The sequence below is a fragment of the Staurois parvus genome, unplaced genomic scaffold (assembly GCF_062004578.1).
Source record: "Staurois parvus isolate SC_StPar_1 unplaced genomic scaffold, SC_StPar_1.0 ptg000574l, whole genome shotgun sequence".
Taxonomy (NCBI): domain Eukaryota; kingdom Metazoa; phylum Chordata; class Amphibia; order Anura; family Ranidae; genus Staurois; species Staurois parvus.
Genome location: NW_028318370.1, coordinates 2,966,664 through 2,985,620, shown reverse-complemented (window position 1 = coordinate 2,985,620; position 18,957 = coordinate 2,966,664). Strand labels below are relative to the sequence as shown.

The following is an 18,957-nucleotide window of genomic DNA, read 5'->3' as shown; positions in this document are numbered from 1 at the left end:
ACCAACTCTTGCTTTGGGAGACATTTCATCCACACTTAGACCAAGAAAAGTTGTAATAGCTCATTGATTATAATGGTTTTCACTTTGTCAGCATTAATGTAACCTTGATTACTGAACTTTGTTATGGGATGATTGATAGAGATATATATATCTCTCTCTATAATATACCTCCCCCTCTCTCGCTCTACAATATCTCTCTCTCTCTCCAATATCTCTCTCTCTCTCTAATATCTCCATCTCTCTCTCTCTCTAATATCTCCATCTCTCTCTCTCTCTCTAATATCTCCATCTCTCTCTCTCTCTCTCTAATATCTCCATCTCTCTCTCTCTCTCTAAAATATCTCCATCTCTCTCTCTCTCTCTAATATCTCCATCTCTCTCTCTAATATCTCCATCTCTCTCTCTAATATCTCCATCTCTCTCTCTAATATCTCCATCTCTCTCTCTAATATCTCCATCTCTCTCTCTAATATCTCCATCTCTCTCTCTAATATCTCCATCTCTCTCTCTAATATCTCCATCTCTCTCTCTAATATCTCCATCTCTCTCTCTAATATCTCCATCTCTCTCTCTCTAATATCTCCATCTCTCTCTCTCTATAATATCTCTATATAGATATAATCTCTATCTCGCTCTCTCTATCAATCTATCTATATATATCGGATACCAATCTTCAATGGTTACATGTTATTTATACGGATATCACGATGAGGTAACACTGCAATTTTTGTTCTTAACATATTCTTTTTGGAAATAATTTTGCAAGAAAAAAATAAAGACCCTACATTCGTAGTTGACTGGCGCTGAATTCTACCATTTCTAAGGAATACACATCCTGAGATGGAAGTTCAGCACCGGAATCGCCCAATCTGCCCATCTATGCATCTCCCTCTCCTGCGTATTTTGCCGAGTGGTTTTCCCTACCGTAAGTCGGATATCAGCTTTCACCTGGTCACTATAAACACAGCTTTCAGATAAATGTACCAGCTAACGTGCAAAAACCATTTCAGGGAATACATGAGGGAACTAGAGAGCGATTTCCCATACTCGCCTGATGTTCTTAATCACCCATATGGTGCCATTCATGTACTTGATGAACAATGAAATCACCCCATTAATAAAGCTGATTTGAAGCGTTCGGGGAGTAAATAGCATACTGATGTAGTTTCTGGTGATCTTATCTGCTTGTCCATCTGTTGACAGATGATGGATGGTTTGTTTGGAACAAGTGGCTCCACGCGGCACAGAGAACTTCCCCTGTCAGGGGACGCCGTCACACCGCGGGGAAAACCATTTTACAGGACTAACATTTAATGGGCAACTAAAACAGACGGCACTGCTGTAATATGTGTGCTGAATGCGATAGACGGCTGTTCTGCAGGGGCTGCTATAGCTGTAAAGTCTCCAGAGTCATTTACAGAAGACGTCCTCTAAGCTTCCTACCAAAAGGACGGCTCAGGTAGGTGACAGGCTCACATCTGGTCAGCTTTAGGATCACTTATGAACATCCCAGCCGTTTGGACACCCCTCCACCCCTCTCAGCCCTGGTTCACACTGAAAGCGGCTTTGAAATCATGCTACTTCACTTGAAGCGTGATTTCAGATCCGCTGGTCAGTGCTATTTCATGTGTGGCCTGTCTGACATCTGTGACATCTGTGTCCATGCAAGTCTCACATGAAATCAGCAAACATAACACAGGAACCTTTCTTTCAAAAACTACTGCCGCACCGTACAGTCTGAACGGTTCCATAGGCACAAATAGGGTGTGACCTGTCATGTGATATTGGATTGTCAAATCACATTGGTGTTAACGGGGGCATAAAGCATTTCTAAAGCAAAACTTTTTTGTTTTCGGAAAGTTTTGCCATTTGATTTGTGTCCCATAGGGGAGATCTTCCTTTACATCTGGTCCTGTTGACACATCAGAAGTGAGAGGAAATCTCTCCAAAGAGAAAAATCATTGACACCCAAACAAATGTCCCCACTGAAAGATCTCCCCTCCATTCCTGTTCTGATGACAACCTAAAATTTTGTATTTCCATTTACTTTCCACCCAGGTGACAGTAGTGGATAGGTCAAATAGAAAGGGTAATACCTGGTATAGAAAGTTATAATGAGAACACCAGACCAAAAAACAGACTCCAAAACATCCTAATAAATCGTTAGAGGAACTTCAATTTGTTTTTCAGTTGTTGACTTTTAAAAATCAGATAGTTACCAGTAATTAGAGTCCAATGCTGTCATCCTGCAGCCAGTTCCTCCTACTGCTGTGGGTCCTCACCACCATCTTGTATACGGGAGCCGGATGTGGCTTCCTGAGGATTCACAGCCAGCTTCCCACTGCACTTGTGTGGTGCTTTGTGAATGTGACCGGGAGGCTGCAGGAGGGGATGAGGCAGGGAAAGAGCCATCATCCTCACCTAGGTAAAGACTGTAGAATTGATTGGTTTCCCTATTAAAAATTAATCATTGCCTGCTCCCCTTAAAAAAAAAAAAAAAAAATCTGTAACTCAGTTACGAGCTACATGTTTTTTTTCCCATAATGCTGTTGGGAATCTGGTGAGATATCAGGGGTATAAACAGATCCTGAAGTCTCACTTTTGTATTTCAATAATTTTTATTAGTTTTAATCAGTATAAAACAGAGGCGACAAAAGAAGTCTCACTTTCGAGAGAAAGGGACCAAGGAAACATACTCCCCAGTCCATTTCTCTGCAGATGAATGAACAGGAGACAAAGACTCCTGTCCATTCATAAACTGAAGCATAGTAAAAAAACAGTTTACTATGCTTCCGTTACGAATGGACACAGTGAGCGATCAGTACCGATCACTCAGTGTGTTCATATGTAAAAAAAAGAAAAAGTAAGGACCCAGTTAATTACATATTTACCGGCACCTTTCCCTGCTCTCCATCTTGAAGATCTCTCCTTGACAGCGGCTGGTTGGAGAGAAGTGGAAGAAAGTCGTCAGTGCCGCGGGAGAATGGCATGAGGACAGGAGGGGGTGATCAGTGCGGTTGGTGGGGGGGAATTACTGGAACGGATCTTTTGTGGCTCTCCCGAATTTCATCTGCTGCAATGAGAGCCACACAGAAGATCGGTTACAGTTATTTCCACCACCTGGGCACTGATTACACATCCACATGCGATTGCTCCAGCTAGGGGGGGGGGGGGGAAGGGGGACTGGTCAGACACTGCAGGGGCCCCCGGGCAGAGCCCAAGCAAAGAGACGGCACTGCTCATATGAGTGTGATTGTCTTAACAAATTGAAAAGTGCGCCTCAGTCACAGATGCTCCCTGAATAAAGAAGCTGAGGGGTTCTAATCCAAAATGTACACTTTAACCTTAGCGGGGGAGGGGAGGGGAAAAAAAACAGCACCGGAGATTACAGTACCATCTCTGAAAACAACTGCTAAAGACTGTCAACTGCATTACACGGTGAACAAAGACTCCGCTCCATTTGTAAGAAATATATTTTATTTTTCCGACACCACAGCCCTGGCAAGTGGTTCTGTACCAAATTTAATGGAGATTACACAGAATGTTTAAACGCTGGGTAAGAGGGGACAAGAGGAAGAGTGAAAAAAAAAAAAAATAACCGTCACAAAATGGAGAGAAAGAGAGAGAAAGAGAAAAAAATATATATAATATATATAAATCCCACAACTGGTTTCCACTCCCACATCATGAATCACTCAGGATTGCTCAGAGACAGGATGACTGGAGTTTACTGCATAATGTCTTGACTGTCCATGTATGTAACAGCATGAAGTCTGGCTTCTTGACAAAAGCATGGGAAAAGCGATAGCAAAAATACGACGTCAGCCTCTCCTACCTTACCTCCCTCCCGGGGGGGAAAAAAAATTACACGTTGCGCAGAGAGGATTAAAAAAAAAAAAATGGGGAGGGATTGGGACATTAAACGTAGAATGAAACTTAAAAAGGAACAAAAAATGGTTGTATTTGCTCTCCATAGAATGAAATTTCTTTTTTTTTTTTTTAAGTTTTAATTTTTTATTATTTTTTTTTTTTTTTTTAAAGAAAGGAGATCCCCCTAACTGGACTTTATAGTTCATTTTGTGCTTTTTTTTTTAATAATACTCTTTCTGTATGAGGTCTTAGTTTGGTTTACTATACACTGGAGTTAAAAGAAGGGAAAAAAAAAAAAAAAGTAACGATTCTGAAGGTGGATCATCCACCGAAAGTAAACAGCACTGAATGAATCTCCTCTCACACACAAAGACTACAGTCTCTGCTAAAATCCCTTTTACAATATTGTACAGTACACAAAAAAAAAAAAAAAAGATAAATCGGGTTTGTCCTGAAGAAGCCAATCCAAACGACGTAAACATACAGGATGGTGCAACTCATGACAAATGGCAATTTTCAAAAACAGCTACGGATTTTTTTTCTTTTTTTGTTTGTTTTTTTTTTTATCCCCCAAAAGCAGGTGCCATCATGGGATATCCAAGTCCACAAAAATATTTTTTAAAAAATAAATCTTAAGAAAAAAAAAAAACCAAAACAAAACAAAAAAGAAAAAAAAAAAAAAAAACACCTTGAATAAATGAAAGCAATGCTCAGATAGTTCCATACATTCTTGAGTTTCCTCCAAATCGACATTTGGGTCCTTTTATTTTTTTTTTCACCTATTGCATGGCCAAAATGGGACTCCTTACATATTAAAAGTTTTCTCAGGAGACAATCTCACTTCTACAATTTTCAACAAGTCTGTTTGTAGCAGCTTAAAACATCATATTCCCCGGATTGCCAGGTCCCTGGCTGAAACCACCCATCCCAACATCAGTAGGCATTCCTCGTGGGCGCATTTGAGGGGGAATCATGAGGTTTTGTTGAGGTCCCATCATCCCCTGCATTGACATCAACATGTTCGGAGATCCCACAGGTCCTGGGTGACTATATAGTACTCCGGGCATTCTCTCCTTTCCCGGCATCATCCCCACCCCTCCCGGATTTCCCATCATAGTTAGTTGGCCAGGCATTCCTGATTGTGCTGGTGACATCATGCGATGGTGAGGTCCAATCATGCTTTGCTGAATAAAACCTGGAGGCCTCATAGAATTGTGGCCAGGCATGTCCACTGGGCCAGGACCTCCCATGCCACCCATTGGAAGACCCATCCTTGGGTTTGGCTCTCCCATCATGCCAGGCAAATGTGAAAAACCAGGTCCTTGTTGCGGCTTTCTGCCCGGGACTTCCCCACGAGGGAAATACTGCAGTGTTTGACTGGGTTTCTCGGATGGAATAATCCTTGATAGGTCAAACTCTGGAATACCAGAGGCCCCTGGTCTGATAACTTCCTGTAGGTCTGGGTCTGTGAAAACTGAAGACATATTATTTCCCATAACAGTAAAGGAATCTGGTCCTGTGGGGCAACCCGACTTACAAAGTGCTGGGTCTGCATTTGGCGGAAGGTTGCCAGGACGATTTAAAGGTCCGTCTCCTGGAAAGCCCATCCCGGGCTGAAAGTTTCCCTGGCCTCCGTTAGGGCCGTTATGTGGAAAAGGAACTTGTGGAGGCGACTGGACTGGAGGAAAGCCTTGGGCAAAAGCCATGCGTCCCTGAGGCACCATGGGAGGATCCTGGGAGCCGTGACCCATCATAGCAGTGTGTGGCATCATCCCCCCGCCCATAGGGCCTCCATGAGGAGGTACGTTGGGTGGCATGGCGTTCGGAGAGGGCATCTGGCCACCATGCGAGAGAGGTTGCGTCATGCCCATGGGACTTAGTGTTGGCATGGAAACACCGCCGTGAGGTCCCGGCATCTTTGAAGGATTCTGGGAATTCATGACCATCCCTGCAAAGAAAGGAGATTATGAAATATCTGTTCAGTGAACAATACTACCATTCCATAAATCAAAAGACGTATAGAGTCAGACAACAGACCAAACAACCTCAGGGCCTCACATTTAAAGTAATGTATATCCTGCTGCTCACAGGAACCGGATTATTCTTTTCACTTCCTGGACTGACAGAAATATCATTGCTATAGGCAACATAGTAACTTCTCTTTAAACCAAAACCAGTCACAGTTCAGTCAGTGGGAAGCCAAATAGATATTAAGTTATGTTTCTTTCTTTCTTTTTTTAAATAGCAAACATGTCTATACTTACCTGATGTGCAGTAGTTTTGCACAGAGCAGCCCCGATCCTACTCTTCTCGAGTCCCCTGTCGGCACTTCAGGTCCCTCCCTCCTGCCTAGCACCCCCATAGCAAGCAGCTTGCTATGGGGACTCCTGAGTCCATTCACACACAAAGCACGGTGCGGCTCCGTCCCCTCCTCATTGGCTCACTGGCTGTGAATGACAGTAGTGGAAGCCAATGGCTACTGTTGCTGTCTCAGCCAATGAGGATGGAGAGACTCAGGAGAGCAGAGGCTCTTGCACACATCGCAGGATCAAGAAGGGGCTCCGGTACGTGTTAAGGGGAGCTGGAGATGCTGTTGCACACTTTTTTTTTAACCTTTTAACTTTTTTTGCATAGAATGTATTAAGATAAAAAAGCTGGAGCCTTTACAAGCACTTTAACAGCAGAACTGTTTGGCATTACCTTACATATGAAGGGCAACGAGAGGATGTTTAATCTGCTAATAAAGGTAAAACATGCGGGCTGCCACTGACTTCCCATTCGTATGATTTCTGGGTGAGAGGAAACATGAAAGTACAACATGGTATTGAGGTGTGTACGCTCCTGAGAGCTTCTTTTAAGGATCTCTGTCTACACATTTCCTTCAGCTCACTATCTGCTTTTTTTCTGGCATCTTTAACCAACCTGATGAACACCCCGAATATAATTGCACAATAAAAATACCAAAAGACATTGGTCAATTTTTTCCCATTAAGGACATACATGTCTTCCTAGGTCTCACCAACACCGCATGACCACCTCCACCACCCCTTTCCCAAACACAAGACACACAGACCATCCCCAATTAGTTGGATGCATTTCTACAAGTACCTGAAGCACATTTGTGCAGAACACTGCTGGAGCACCGAACAGTGAAGATATACAGTAGATGTGGTTATATCCAAGACATGCTAAAGTGCAACTTTAAAGTGGAATTCCAGTTAAAAATTAAAAACTACCCTTTATTTCCATGTAAAATACGTAGCATTTGTATATCATGCATTAGTGGAATTGCTAGCAGGGCCCTCCTATCCCTCTTGTATTGAACTGTATTGTTGCTGTATTGTCTCCCGTTATATTGTAAAGTGCTGAGCAAACTGTTGGTGCCATAAATCCTGTATAATAATAATATAAATCCTGTATAATAATAATATAAATCCTGTATAATAATAATTGCTGAATGCCTGGTTAGAAAACACTCTAATCCAGACATTCAGCAATTCCCCTGTGCTTCATCGACAATGGTGTGCCTGTGCAGCAGAATGTGGCTGCTCCCAGGCACTTCCCGCTACTGTTGTCGGTGTCTGTGCAAGTAACATAGGCCAGCCCCGCCCATGACACACCCCACCCAGCTCACAGCCCACCAAGTCCCACCTCATCGGACACACCCCACCCAACCCATCTCACAGTCCACCAGGTCCCACCTCATCGGACACACCCCACCCAACCCAGCTCACAGCCCGCCTGGTCCCACCCACATCTTACCTCAGACACACCCCACCCAACCCAGCTCACAGCCCACCAGGTCCCACCCACATCCCACCTCATCAGACACACTCCACCCAACCCAGCTCACAGACTGCCCGGTCCCACCCACATCCCACCTCATCAGACACACCCCACCCAACTCACAGCCTGCCCGGTCCCATCCACATCCCACCTCATCAGACACACCCCACCCAACTCACAGCCTGCCCGGTCCCATCCACATCCTACCTCATTAGACACACCCCACCCAACCCAGCTCACAGCCCGCCTGGTCCCACCCACATCCCACCTCATCTGACACACCTAACCCAGCTTACAGCCCACCAGGTCCCGCCCACATCCCACCCAACCCAGCTCACAGCGTGCCCGGTCCCACCCACATCCCACCTCATCTGACACACCCCACCCAACTCACAGCCCACCAGGTCTTACCCACATCCCACCTCATCTATGTTGTCATGTTTTCTGAAGAATGAGTATGCACAAGCATCATCATTCATGAGAGTGCTCTAAGATAGTGGTCTCCACACTGTGGCCGGATGTGGTCCTGTGCTTGCCTTTATCCAGCCCTTGGGGCACTATACCTCCAACTGACATCAATTATTGGGCAAGGTTTCTCCCTATGACACCATTGATGGGGCACTATACCTCCAAATGACATCAATTATTGGGCAAGGTTTCTCCCCATGACACCATTGATGGGGCACTATTCCTCCCACTAAAACCAACGATGGAACCTTTTCTACTCCTACCGGCCACAGTCTGGCCACCCTAAATCCTGAAGGACAGTAAACTGACCCTCTATTTAGAAAGTTTGGAGACCCCCGCTCTAAGAGGAGGAACAGGAGGAAAGAGACACGCCCACCAGCTGACCTAGCTGTGGGAACCAAGAGTCACCGCAGTCACGTGACTAATGCATTACAATAAAAAAAGGATAAAAAAATTGTACACAAAACAATGGACTTTTATTATTTAACGGATTGTGGGGAGTTAACGGAACCTAAGCCTTTCCTTCCACTTTAAGAGTGGAGGGACTACTAGAAAATGCCTGAACTGCTGCTGGCACATCAGGCCAGTTTTGCTTTTCAACATCCTGAGATGTCTCAAACCTACTGTATGCAAATACTGACCCGCAGCTCCCATGCCCTACATCTAAGCCAGCCAACCCCAGAGAACGGGTGGTTTGGGGTTTGTTTTTTTACTTCATATTCATTTTGAGATTTAAAGTGTAAGTAATCCCTAAATCTAATTTTTAATTTGATGGACATCTAGCCTCACTGCATTCAACCCCACTGGGATGTGTGGTGTCTTGCGATGGATCAGAGTCACCATATTTGAAATACATCAAATGACTATTTTGCTGCTTGTCAAATAGGATTCTTCCCACCCATCTGTAGACACAGCACACGTCCCAATGGGTGCCTCTGTAATTTAAAGAGAAGAACCGGGCAGTGGTGACAACACTGCTTGGATTTTCAGCAAAGCACTGTTGTGAGCTCACTACAGAAAGTTAGGCGGTCTGGCAGATAAGCAGCTACTGGAAGCAAACACCGCTCCAGGTCAGTCTCCTCACCCCACCAACACTACCAGATGCTGGCCCTGTCCGTCACAGGTTCCATGATGCTAGAAAAATTCTGGTTGGCCGCACATCCGACAAAAATCACCTTTATTGTGGAATAAGTCATAAAAGCAACTCCAAATAGACAAAAAAGGGGAGCGGAATGTCCAGCTAATGCGTTTCATGTTAATTCAGCCTTTAATCAAAGCTTACTGAATTATTTGGGTTCTGAGTAATTTTCTAGCTAAGAAAATGATGATTTTTACATGTAGGAGAGAAACGCCAGAATTGGCTTTGGCTGGAAGTGGTTAAAGGGGAAGTGATGAAGAGGAAGTGATCTACTTTGAGGGATGGTTAACCCCTTCACGCCGGCCGCACACAAATGTGCGGCCTCCCGGTCTATGGGCCTAGATGCCGAGCGGCCGCACATTTGCGTTCATGTAACAAAAAACATATGTGCTGAGAGCGCGCGCTTTGCGCGCTCCCAGCACACATGTGAGGTACTCACGGAAAGGTCCCGGTCCGCTCTTTCGATCGGGACCTTTCCCGATCCTGTGACCGGCCGTGACGTCACGGCGGCCACATGATACTAAGCCACACCCCATCCCGCCCACCTCCAGACGATCCGGCGTGAAGGGGTTAAGTTGTGATGTGAGAAGACTTCTGGATTCTCTGCGATTTGCATACTCTGATCTCTGACACATGGCTTGATGCAGCTAAACTTGCCGGCTGCCGGCACGGAAACATGCAAGCTCAGCCACTTGCCGGCACAGATACTTGCTGGGGAGGTCATTTGCTGGTACCAACACTTTGCTGAAACCAAAGCTTTGTCACTGGCAATAATGCTCAATGTCTCAGCTCCTTCCTGGCACTGTCAGTATTGCTGGCTGGCTTGATACTTTTTCCAGAATGGAGAAGCAAATGGTGTTACCAACGTGGCTGCTCTGTATAAACAAGACGTGGCTGGAGCTGCTCTGTCCTAGTCCTCTATTTCCCAGTGCATTCTGGGATACAGGCGCCTCTCACTACCTGTGCCCAGCTAACACTTTATAAATACCTTACTAACCCGTCATAAATGCTCTAGGTGTGGTTACAGAGCATTAGGCATTGAATTCAGTGGAGGTGGCTGACAAACGTCGGTGCAACACACTGCTTAACCGCCCTACAGCAGAACTACTGCTACAGGGCGGCAGGGCTGCGCAAAATCAGGTATATATACACGTGATTTTGCATCTCCAGGTAGGGGGCGCACTGCCATTGGTGGCTACAGCTGTCGATCACTGGGTCCCGGCCAGAGATTCCACGCTGGCACCTGGCGATTGCCAAGGAACATTGACGGGGAGGTTTGTATGTAAACCATACAGATTTCTAGCCTGTCAGCACCGGCATGCTACTTTGTATTGCTCTGCATAGTAGAGCAATACAAAGCAGCATGCTTACGTAGTAAAACACACACAGCACATAATGTGAAATACACACAGCACACACTTAACCCTTTGATTGCCCCAGATGTTAACCCCTTCCTGCCCATTGTCAATAGTACAGTGTCAGTGCTTTTTATAAGCACTGATCACTGTATTAGTATCACTGGGGATGTCAGTGGCAGTTAGTCAGTTTCCCCCTAGTGTCGGAATGCCCGCCGTAGTCCTGCGATAAGTCGCTGATCGCCATTTCTAATAAATATATATATATATATATATATATATATATATATATATATATATATACACACACATTTATTTAAAAAAATTCCAGTATATATACCGCCATTTGTAGACGCTATAACTTTCACATAGACCAATTAATTTACACGTATTTTTTTTTTTGAGTAAAGACATGTAGCAGAATACATTTTGGCCTAAATGTATGATGAAATTTGAATTTTAAAATTTTTTTTACTGGATATGTTTTATAGCAAAGTCAAAAATATATATTTTTCTTTTACCCAAAATTGTTGGTCTTTTTTTGTTTATAGAGCAAAAAAGAAAAACAGCGCAGGCGATCAAATACCACCAAAAGAAAGCTCCATTTGTAGGGAAAAAAAGGACAAATTTCATTTGGGTGCAGAGTTGCATGACCGCGCAATTGTCAGTTAAAGTAACACAGCGCCGGTATCACAAAAAAAAATGGCCTGGTCAGGAAGGGGGGGGTAAAGCTTCTGGAGGGCGAGTGGTTAATCTTTAGCACGGCACAGTGCTGCCGCTCCTGTGTGAACAGTACTGTGTGGTGCCATTGTGATATTCATGGCAGACATTGAAGGACGGTTACGAGGCTTTTACAAATACTGAATAAATGCCACAAACAAACGGTATTGACACACCTGTGATGACCTTATAAAAGGAGAAAAAAAAATATGGTAAATTTGCATATATTGCAGAGATGTAGTGAATTCTCTTGTATTTTGACAGACTTTGTGGGTCCAGGAAACAAAGCCAAGAACAGTGACCTCACCACTGGTGTCCTTCAGAGATATAAGTTGTCAGTGGTCAATTCAACACACTAGTGCCCCACAACCAAAATATCAGTTTTGGATGGACTTGTTGCATCTAAAAGATTTTGGCGGCAACGGCCGTTTTACCTGGCATGTTATTCATAGACGGTAGGTTGGGCGAGCGGGCAGGAGGGGAATCGTCGTCCGAACTTGCCACCGTCTTGATGGCATCGTGGTAGAGAGGCGTGGAACTGGGCATAGCAAACTTTGACATCCTAGACATCATAATGGAGAGAGGATTCTGGGAGAGGGTGGGCTCAGATGCCATCGTGTAGCTAGTGCTGGAGGGAAGACTTCCAGGGTGATTTATTGGCGCTGATTGGCTGACTGGTGGAGGGGGGCCTCCTGTGACCGAAAAAAAAAAAAATTAAATTAGAAAATGACCTTTATAAAACAAGCTAAAGGCCAACTCCATCCATAACTGATATTTCAGCGCTGTGTGACTGATGGCAAGCTGAATCACATGCTGGCTTCTTATATCTTTGAGGGCCACCAGTGGTGAGATGTCCTCACCAGAATTCTTAGCTCCACCCAACTGCAGCGGCCAATAACAGAGGCCAAAAATGATGGTCCTGCTCCCGTGATGGATTCTCCATATTCTAGACCAGTTAGGGAATCCAGCTGCTGGAGAGTGACACTGCTGCAGGGGGCGGAGACAAAATACCGTGACAAAATCACGCCGCTGGAGTCTCCGAGACATAAGAAGCCGACGGGCGATTCAACCCCATTGTTGCCCACCTAAAACTGAAATATTAATTTTGGAAGGAGATGGCCTTTCATGAGAACTGTACCATGAAGAATTTGTAGGTTGCCACAACACACTTACATCAACAAAACATTACTAGAATAGTGCATGATAACATATAGAAGATTTATATTAGCAACCATTTAGAATGGACTTCGAAAGGCACAACCTAAAATAAGACCACAACTTCTCAGCTCCTCAGTGTGCCTAACAATATCCTCAACTTCTTCCATTACTCCAAAACAGACCCTGTTATGTCCATTCAAGGCAAAGTATCTACCTCCAGGAATTTATTTCTCTTGTTCAGCCCCCGTAATGTAAATCCTAACATGTATGGCGAGCCTTAAAGGGCAGGTTCATCCAGTTCTGGTTTAGAAAAAGGGTGTATGAGCTGGGCTGTACATCACCAGATATTCCCACAGCCCACTAGGGGGCACCTTCAACAGCTTCCTATCAGTGTGATTGTTACCTTCTGATCCAACTGTATGGTATGAAGATCCGACGTGCTGGAAAATGTCTAATCACATCTCAATGGAGAGTTGGTTCAATTGTTCAGCTGTATACATTTATCAATTCACTGATTTAGCCACTTACTGGCACTCACCTCATTTGCGGCACACTAACAATGAGCTGCTGCCAGGATCATCAACATATAGTCCAATCTTACAGTAGCAAGAAATGTAAATTCCTCATGTGGTCTAAGGCTGGAAATACACTATACAATTTTCTGCCCAATTTCCTTTAGATTTACCTCTGTAGTGCAAAGCCTGCCTAATTGGATACAATTGAAAGTGTTGTTTGGGTTTGACCTCATATTTTATGGCTTTGGGCAAATCTAAACCAAAAATCTCAAGAAAATTGTATAATGTATGGCCAGCCTTAGGCTCCTTAGTTTTACTTTACAGTCCCTAACCTACCATCCAAACACTTGCCTTGCCTATTAAAGCATGCATAACCAACATTTAGAGGAAACTAGTCACAAACCCAGATTGAAAAACTGTACATATGATGAATACATAAGAAGATGTGACATTCAGTGAAAAGTACAAATCGGTGATCAGCAGATGAAGGTGCATGCAAACGTCAGATTTTCCTGCAAAAACCAAGCTCAGTCCACCCCTTCCTACCAAATAGTGATGAGATCAACACAAGTCTGAACCTGCCTGAGCTATGCTACTGGGAAGCAGTTAAAGCCAACAGCCAATCATAGGCAGAGGAGGCATTCTCCACCCCGCAGTCATATGTATATGTGCCCCATACATACGTGTGGCTGCAGGGCAGGGGAATGCCTCCGCAGCCAATGATTGGCTGTTGGCTTTGACAGCTTTCAAACAGATTAGCTCAGGGGGTTCAGACTTGTATTTAAACACAGTTCATCCCTACCAGCTCCCTACTGGAAGCACCAACAGGGAAGTCCTGAATCAGTCTTGACTTACAGTGCAAGTTCCTCTTTTAACAAAAAAATGAAAAAAGTGAGCACCCTCCACTCTCCCCACCTCCCCCCAGTCCCCGCTGCACTCACCTCTGTGGGAGATTAGCGGTCACTGTCCATGCAGTTGGGGTATCTGTTTGGGAATTTTAAAGCCCCACTCTTCTTCCCTGTCTATCCATAGAGCTAACGGGGCGGATCAGAGCAATTCCAAATGGTGGCCATGAACAATCACTCTGATCCATCTCAGAAGTCTTATGGAAAGTCTGGGAAGTAAAGCAGGGCTCTCAAAACCCTTGGACCCCCGTACCAACTACCGACAGTGACAGCTGATTATCTGCAGAGCTAAGGGGGATCAGGTGGTGGGAAGGCTGCAGGGTAAAAGTTGCACCCCCCCCCCCTTTCTGACCTGCCAGGCTGCATGCTCTGAAAAGGGTCTGGTATGGATTTTGGGGAGGACCCCCACACCATTTTTTTTAAATTTTGGCGTGAGAGTTCCTCTCAAAATCCATACCAGACACGAAGGGTTTGGTATGGATGGGAAGGGGGGCCCCACACAGTTTTTTAAATTATCTTTTTAATTGCCGGCAATTCTTTTACATTCAGCTGTCAGTGGGGAACCCCGCTGACAGTGAAATAATAACACATGGTTGTCACTACTAAAATGCCGCATGAGGAGGGGGAGGGAGGGGGGGGTTTAGATTAGGCTGCAGATGGACTTTACAAGAGTAAACAAATCCTGACAATGCAGGTGGGGTATACACCGGAAAACCGTCCGTACGAACACCACATGCTCAATTATAGCATAGTGTATACACAACGTTTGACATCCAATTCAGACTTTCCAAACGAAAATTTCTGAAGGGACAAACTCCATGTACTTCTCGTACGTGAACAGAACTAATGATTTTCCCTTGATGTGTAATGTTTTCCTATGAGAAAAATCAGATATGAAAGACTGCGCATGATCAGAAACAAACAATCTACGCTACAGCGTTTCTCCATCATACTAGAAAATGCCTTTGTCATTCTCGTACAATTAGCACCATACTCGGGTTTGATTTGCTGTGACACATTGAGGAAAACGAGACAATCGTTTTTTCCGATTTCACCAGGCTTAACTCTGCTTATTTTCCCCTTTTAGGTCTGTCAAACATACTACTGACAGTGATATCTGTTTGATAAGTACACAAGAAAAAGTTGATTGTGTCAGTAATACAATGAGCTCAAAACTTCCTATGTGTTGCAAAGTAGTGTTGTCAGCCTTGCCCAGTTCTACAGAACACCCCCCCACGTTGTGGTGATGAAGAGACATGTTCTGTACTCCTAAGGCCGGTTTCACACGGCTACGCTGTGGTTTGGCCGCAGTGCAGGTAAACCCAGAGGTTTAGTGTGGCTAACCTACGGTTTTCCATAGACCTTCAATTAGATTACGTGTTCTTAGTGCATTTTCTGAAAGTGCACCAAAAGTCCTCCATGCTGCATCTTTGGTGCGTGTTTAGAAAATGCACAATCTGATAGAAAGTCTAGCTGCAGGTTAATCACATAGAAAATGTGGGTACACCTGCACTACGGCCAAACCGGCCTAACACAGGGTGTTGTCACCCTAGGACAAGAAGTGTGTTACTGGCAGGATTAGCAGGTGGAAATCAAGGAAGAACGCCTTAAGGAAAAAAAACAATGCAACCATTATTTGTTCTTATGTTTAGACGCACTTTAAGTAAAAAAGTCACAATTCACATTTACTGTATGTATCTACATCTTCAATCTACCAAGAATAATCATGGTTATGTCAAAACCACACATAATGGCATTTCAGGTCACCTCGTCTACAGACCTGCACACCAGCATGCCCCGACATAACCACCATTCACTTCAGATGCACTGAGGCCTAAAGATTGCTGATGACGGATATCAGGGTTGGTATGGGAGTACGGGCATGGAGATCTCAGATCCTTGTGACTCTATAAGGGCACCCCCTGGGTATGAATGGGTTTACTCCGAGTAGGCTGCCTGTTGTGAGACTCCATCGTATTAATGATCAGACTCACTACCTGCTTGTGATTGGTCGTAAAGAAGAAATATTACCACATAATTCATAAGAATAGGCACCACAACCAGTGCAGACTGCAAGCCTTCAGGCCCATGTAAAATCACCTCACTCTCTCGGGATATATTTTAAAAATTTTTACTCTTGATGTCAGGGTGGATTTGATTTAAATCAAACTAATTTAAATCACGATTTAAATCACTAGTCAGTAAGGCTCGATTTAAATCCTAGTTTTCTACACATAGACTAATTCTTGCTGGTATAACTTTAATATGCAAGTAGATGAAGATTTTTTAGAATAACTTTTCATATTAGTTTTTTTATCCCCAGTTTAATAGGTTAATCATTCATATTTGGACAACTTTTCTGTTGTACTTAGGAAGGAGAAAAATAATCATTACCTTAATAATAACAATTTAAATAGATTTATTCAACTGAAACAATAACATTCCAGCATATGTGATTTGCTGAAACATCCATGTTTGTTAACTAATTTGGCTAAACAAAATATATATATTTTAAGAACCTTAGACTGTCAGCCCCTTCCTCCTCACACTTAGTTTCACTTTCTTCTTGTGCAGATCTATTCCACTCCAAACAATCAGAAAAATATTGTTTCTATTCTATTCACTGAACTTCTTGAAACTTAGCACTGAAGGGGTTGATTCTGTATTCATAGGTTTGTAGAAGTTAGGATGAAGGTCTTTTTCTTAACTCTGTTCATGTTATAACATTTTTGCTGTGAAGAAGAGGCATGTGATCTCCGCTGAGTCAAATTCAGTTTTGAGAACTGCAAAAGTAAACCGATCATCTGTGATAATATCTTGTAGGCAGAGAAACTGCCCAATAATCTTACAAAAACCTCTGGAAGAGCATGACATTGTGAATGGATTCATGGAATTTATTTACCAAAAAAATTAAACATATACAGCCATATTCTACATAATTAAAAAACTAATCTTTATTTCATGATGGAATAACCTTTGGATGGGAATATATTTTCCTCAAAAAGCATTTTATTTAAAAAAAATCCGATTTTAAATAAAAAAAAAATAGATTTAAATAAAAAAAAATCTGATTTGTTTTATTTTTTTTTAAAAAATCATTGATTTTTATCCACCCTGCTTGATGTCCATTAAGCTGGACAACCTGCAGTTAAATCCTAAATGTCAGTTCCCTCTCCATCCACTAATTGCTGGCAAAGAATAAAAACCCTACCTAAATGCTTCTTTTATCCCCCCCCCCAAATCTGCAGGTCAGGTGACATTCCAGTGCTGAGATGCCCATCTTCTGTTTATGGGAGGTGGGGTCCTTTCATGGTCATCCACGTCACTGCCTAGGTGACATGGGACACTGGAGTTAGATTCTCTGTCAGGATACAGGAGAGGTCGTCAGCATGAAGGGACTGTGTGGGACTGACCAGGACGGGCACACCAGCGGTGGATTCCTGCTCAGGACACACCCAGGAACTATGCCAGACAAGGGACTAGGACAACGCACCTAGGCAGGTATAACGTGCTCCACTTCGGTTAGTTATGTTTTGCTTTAAGTAGGCATTCAATGTGAAAAGAATTTCAGATTTTTGTTTGAGGCTTTATTATAGAGCTCCAGGAAATGAACTTCTCTTCCTTGCAAACCGCGTTGCCATTATGGTCAATGCTTTTATGACTAGCAACACTCAAGTTGGTCCATTAGGAAAAGAGCACCGCAATGATCATCAGGTTGGTCAGGCCTCTTTCACATCCATGTGCATGCAGGAAAACATTTCTTTTTAAATGTGTTCATTCGTGCACTGATACACACAGACTTGTTCTACAAAATTTAAGGGGGGGTAGGGTAAAAAAAAAAAAAAAAAAAATTGTATGTAGCGTGAACCTGTAGTGGAACTAAAAAGGAAACACTTACCTTAAGCAGGCCATAGATCAGTGGTTCTCAACCTTCCTAATGCCGTGACCCTTTATTACAGTTCCTCATGTTGTGGTGACCCCCAACCATAAAATTATTTACCCAGTAATTATAATTCATGAGTGTCGTTTTACCTCCAATACTGCTGCTTTCAACACAGTAGCTGCTTTCAACACAGTAGCTGCTTTCAACACAGTAGCTGCTTTCAACACAGTAGCTGCTTTTAACAGAGTAGCTGCTCTTTACACATCGGAAATATGTGTTTTCTGATGGTCTTAGGGGACCCCTGTGAAAGGGTTGTTCGACCCCCAAAGGGGTCACGACCCACAGGTTGAGAACCACTGCCATAGATGATACAATTTTCTTTTTTTTCTTTCCTTCCACCAGATATTGTGTTCTGCCAGCAGGGGGCCTTCCCTGACAGCAGAACACAATGATCACTGCTAGCTATAGCCACCGGCAGTAATCACATACCAAAAAAATCCAACATGCTTATTTGTTCTATGGATCGACTTCAGTACAATCAGCTTGTCCATAGATAAACTAAATTCCAACATTCCCATTCCAACACCCGTGAAGTCCCTAGCAGGCATCTTCTCCCTGGTTTCATCCACCTTGACTGGTCAATTTGGGATGACGTCACTCCATGTCTCTTCAACAATAAACAACCCTGCCTGTTCACAACTTTCAGTTCCAATTTAAGTTAAAAATACATTTGAAGTATGGTATATTTTTTACATAATTAGATGGTCATGTCAGCGTCCCGCCCTCTTCACCACGGCCAATCAGAGAATGCATTGCATTCATTCAGAAAATGTAAAGCATTCTCCCCGGCGTTCAGAAAGCATCAGGGCAGCTGCTCAGCACAAGACCTGGAAGTAAGTGGAGATCACTGGAGTAGCAATGTCTACTTATTTACAGCTTCCAGGGGCATTGGGCAAGTATTGTATATACAGAATTACCTGGTCCAAGCCAGAACAATGTAACTATGTAAAAATATATCATGCCTGGAATTAATTCTTTAAAATTATGTGAAGCGCCACAAAACAACGTAACCAAAAGTGCAGCTATCAGTCCAATACCCCCCTGGGTAAAAAAGTCTTTATATGCCAGCAACAGCGCACTACTTCATTCTCCAATCTTC

The 18,957-nt window shown here is 43.5% G+C and overlaps 1 protein-coding gene across 4 annotated transcripts in view; it reads right to left on the bottom strand.

Moving 5' to 3' along the window:
• Positions 1-3,459: 3,459 nt before the first annotated feature.
• BCL9 (BCL9 transcription coactivator) overlaps positions 3,460-18,957 on the bottom strand; it is a 448,616-nt gene continuing 433,118 nt past the window's right edge. For 3 of the 4 annotated variants that reach the window (XM_089691903.1, XM_089691904.1, XM_089691902.1), the window contains 2 exons: positions 11,772-12,029; positions 3,460-5,818 (listed from right to left, as the gene is read on the bottom strand). In XM_089691903.1, coding sequence (XP_089548029.1) covers positions 4,746-5,818; positions 11,772-12,029 — 1,331 coding nt within the window. In that variant the 3' untranslated portion in view covers positions 3,460-4,745. The remainder of the gene's footprint in view (positions 5,819-11,771; positions 12,030-18,957) is intronic. The other variant, XM_089691905.1, reaches the window with a different exon arrangement.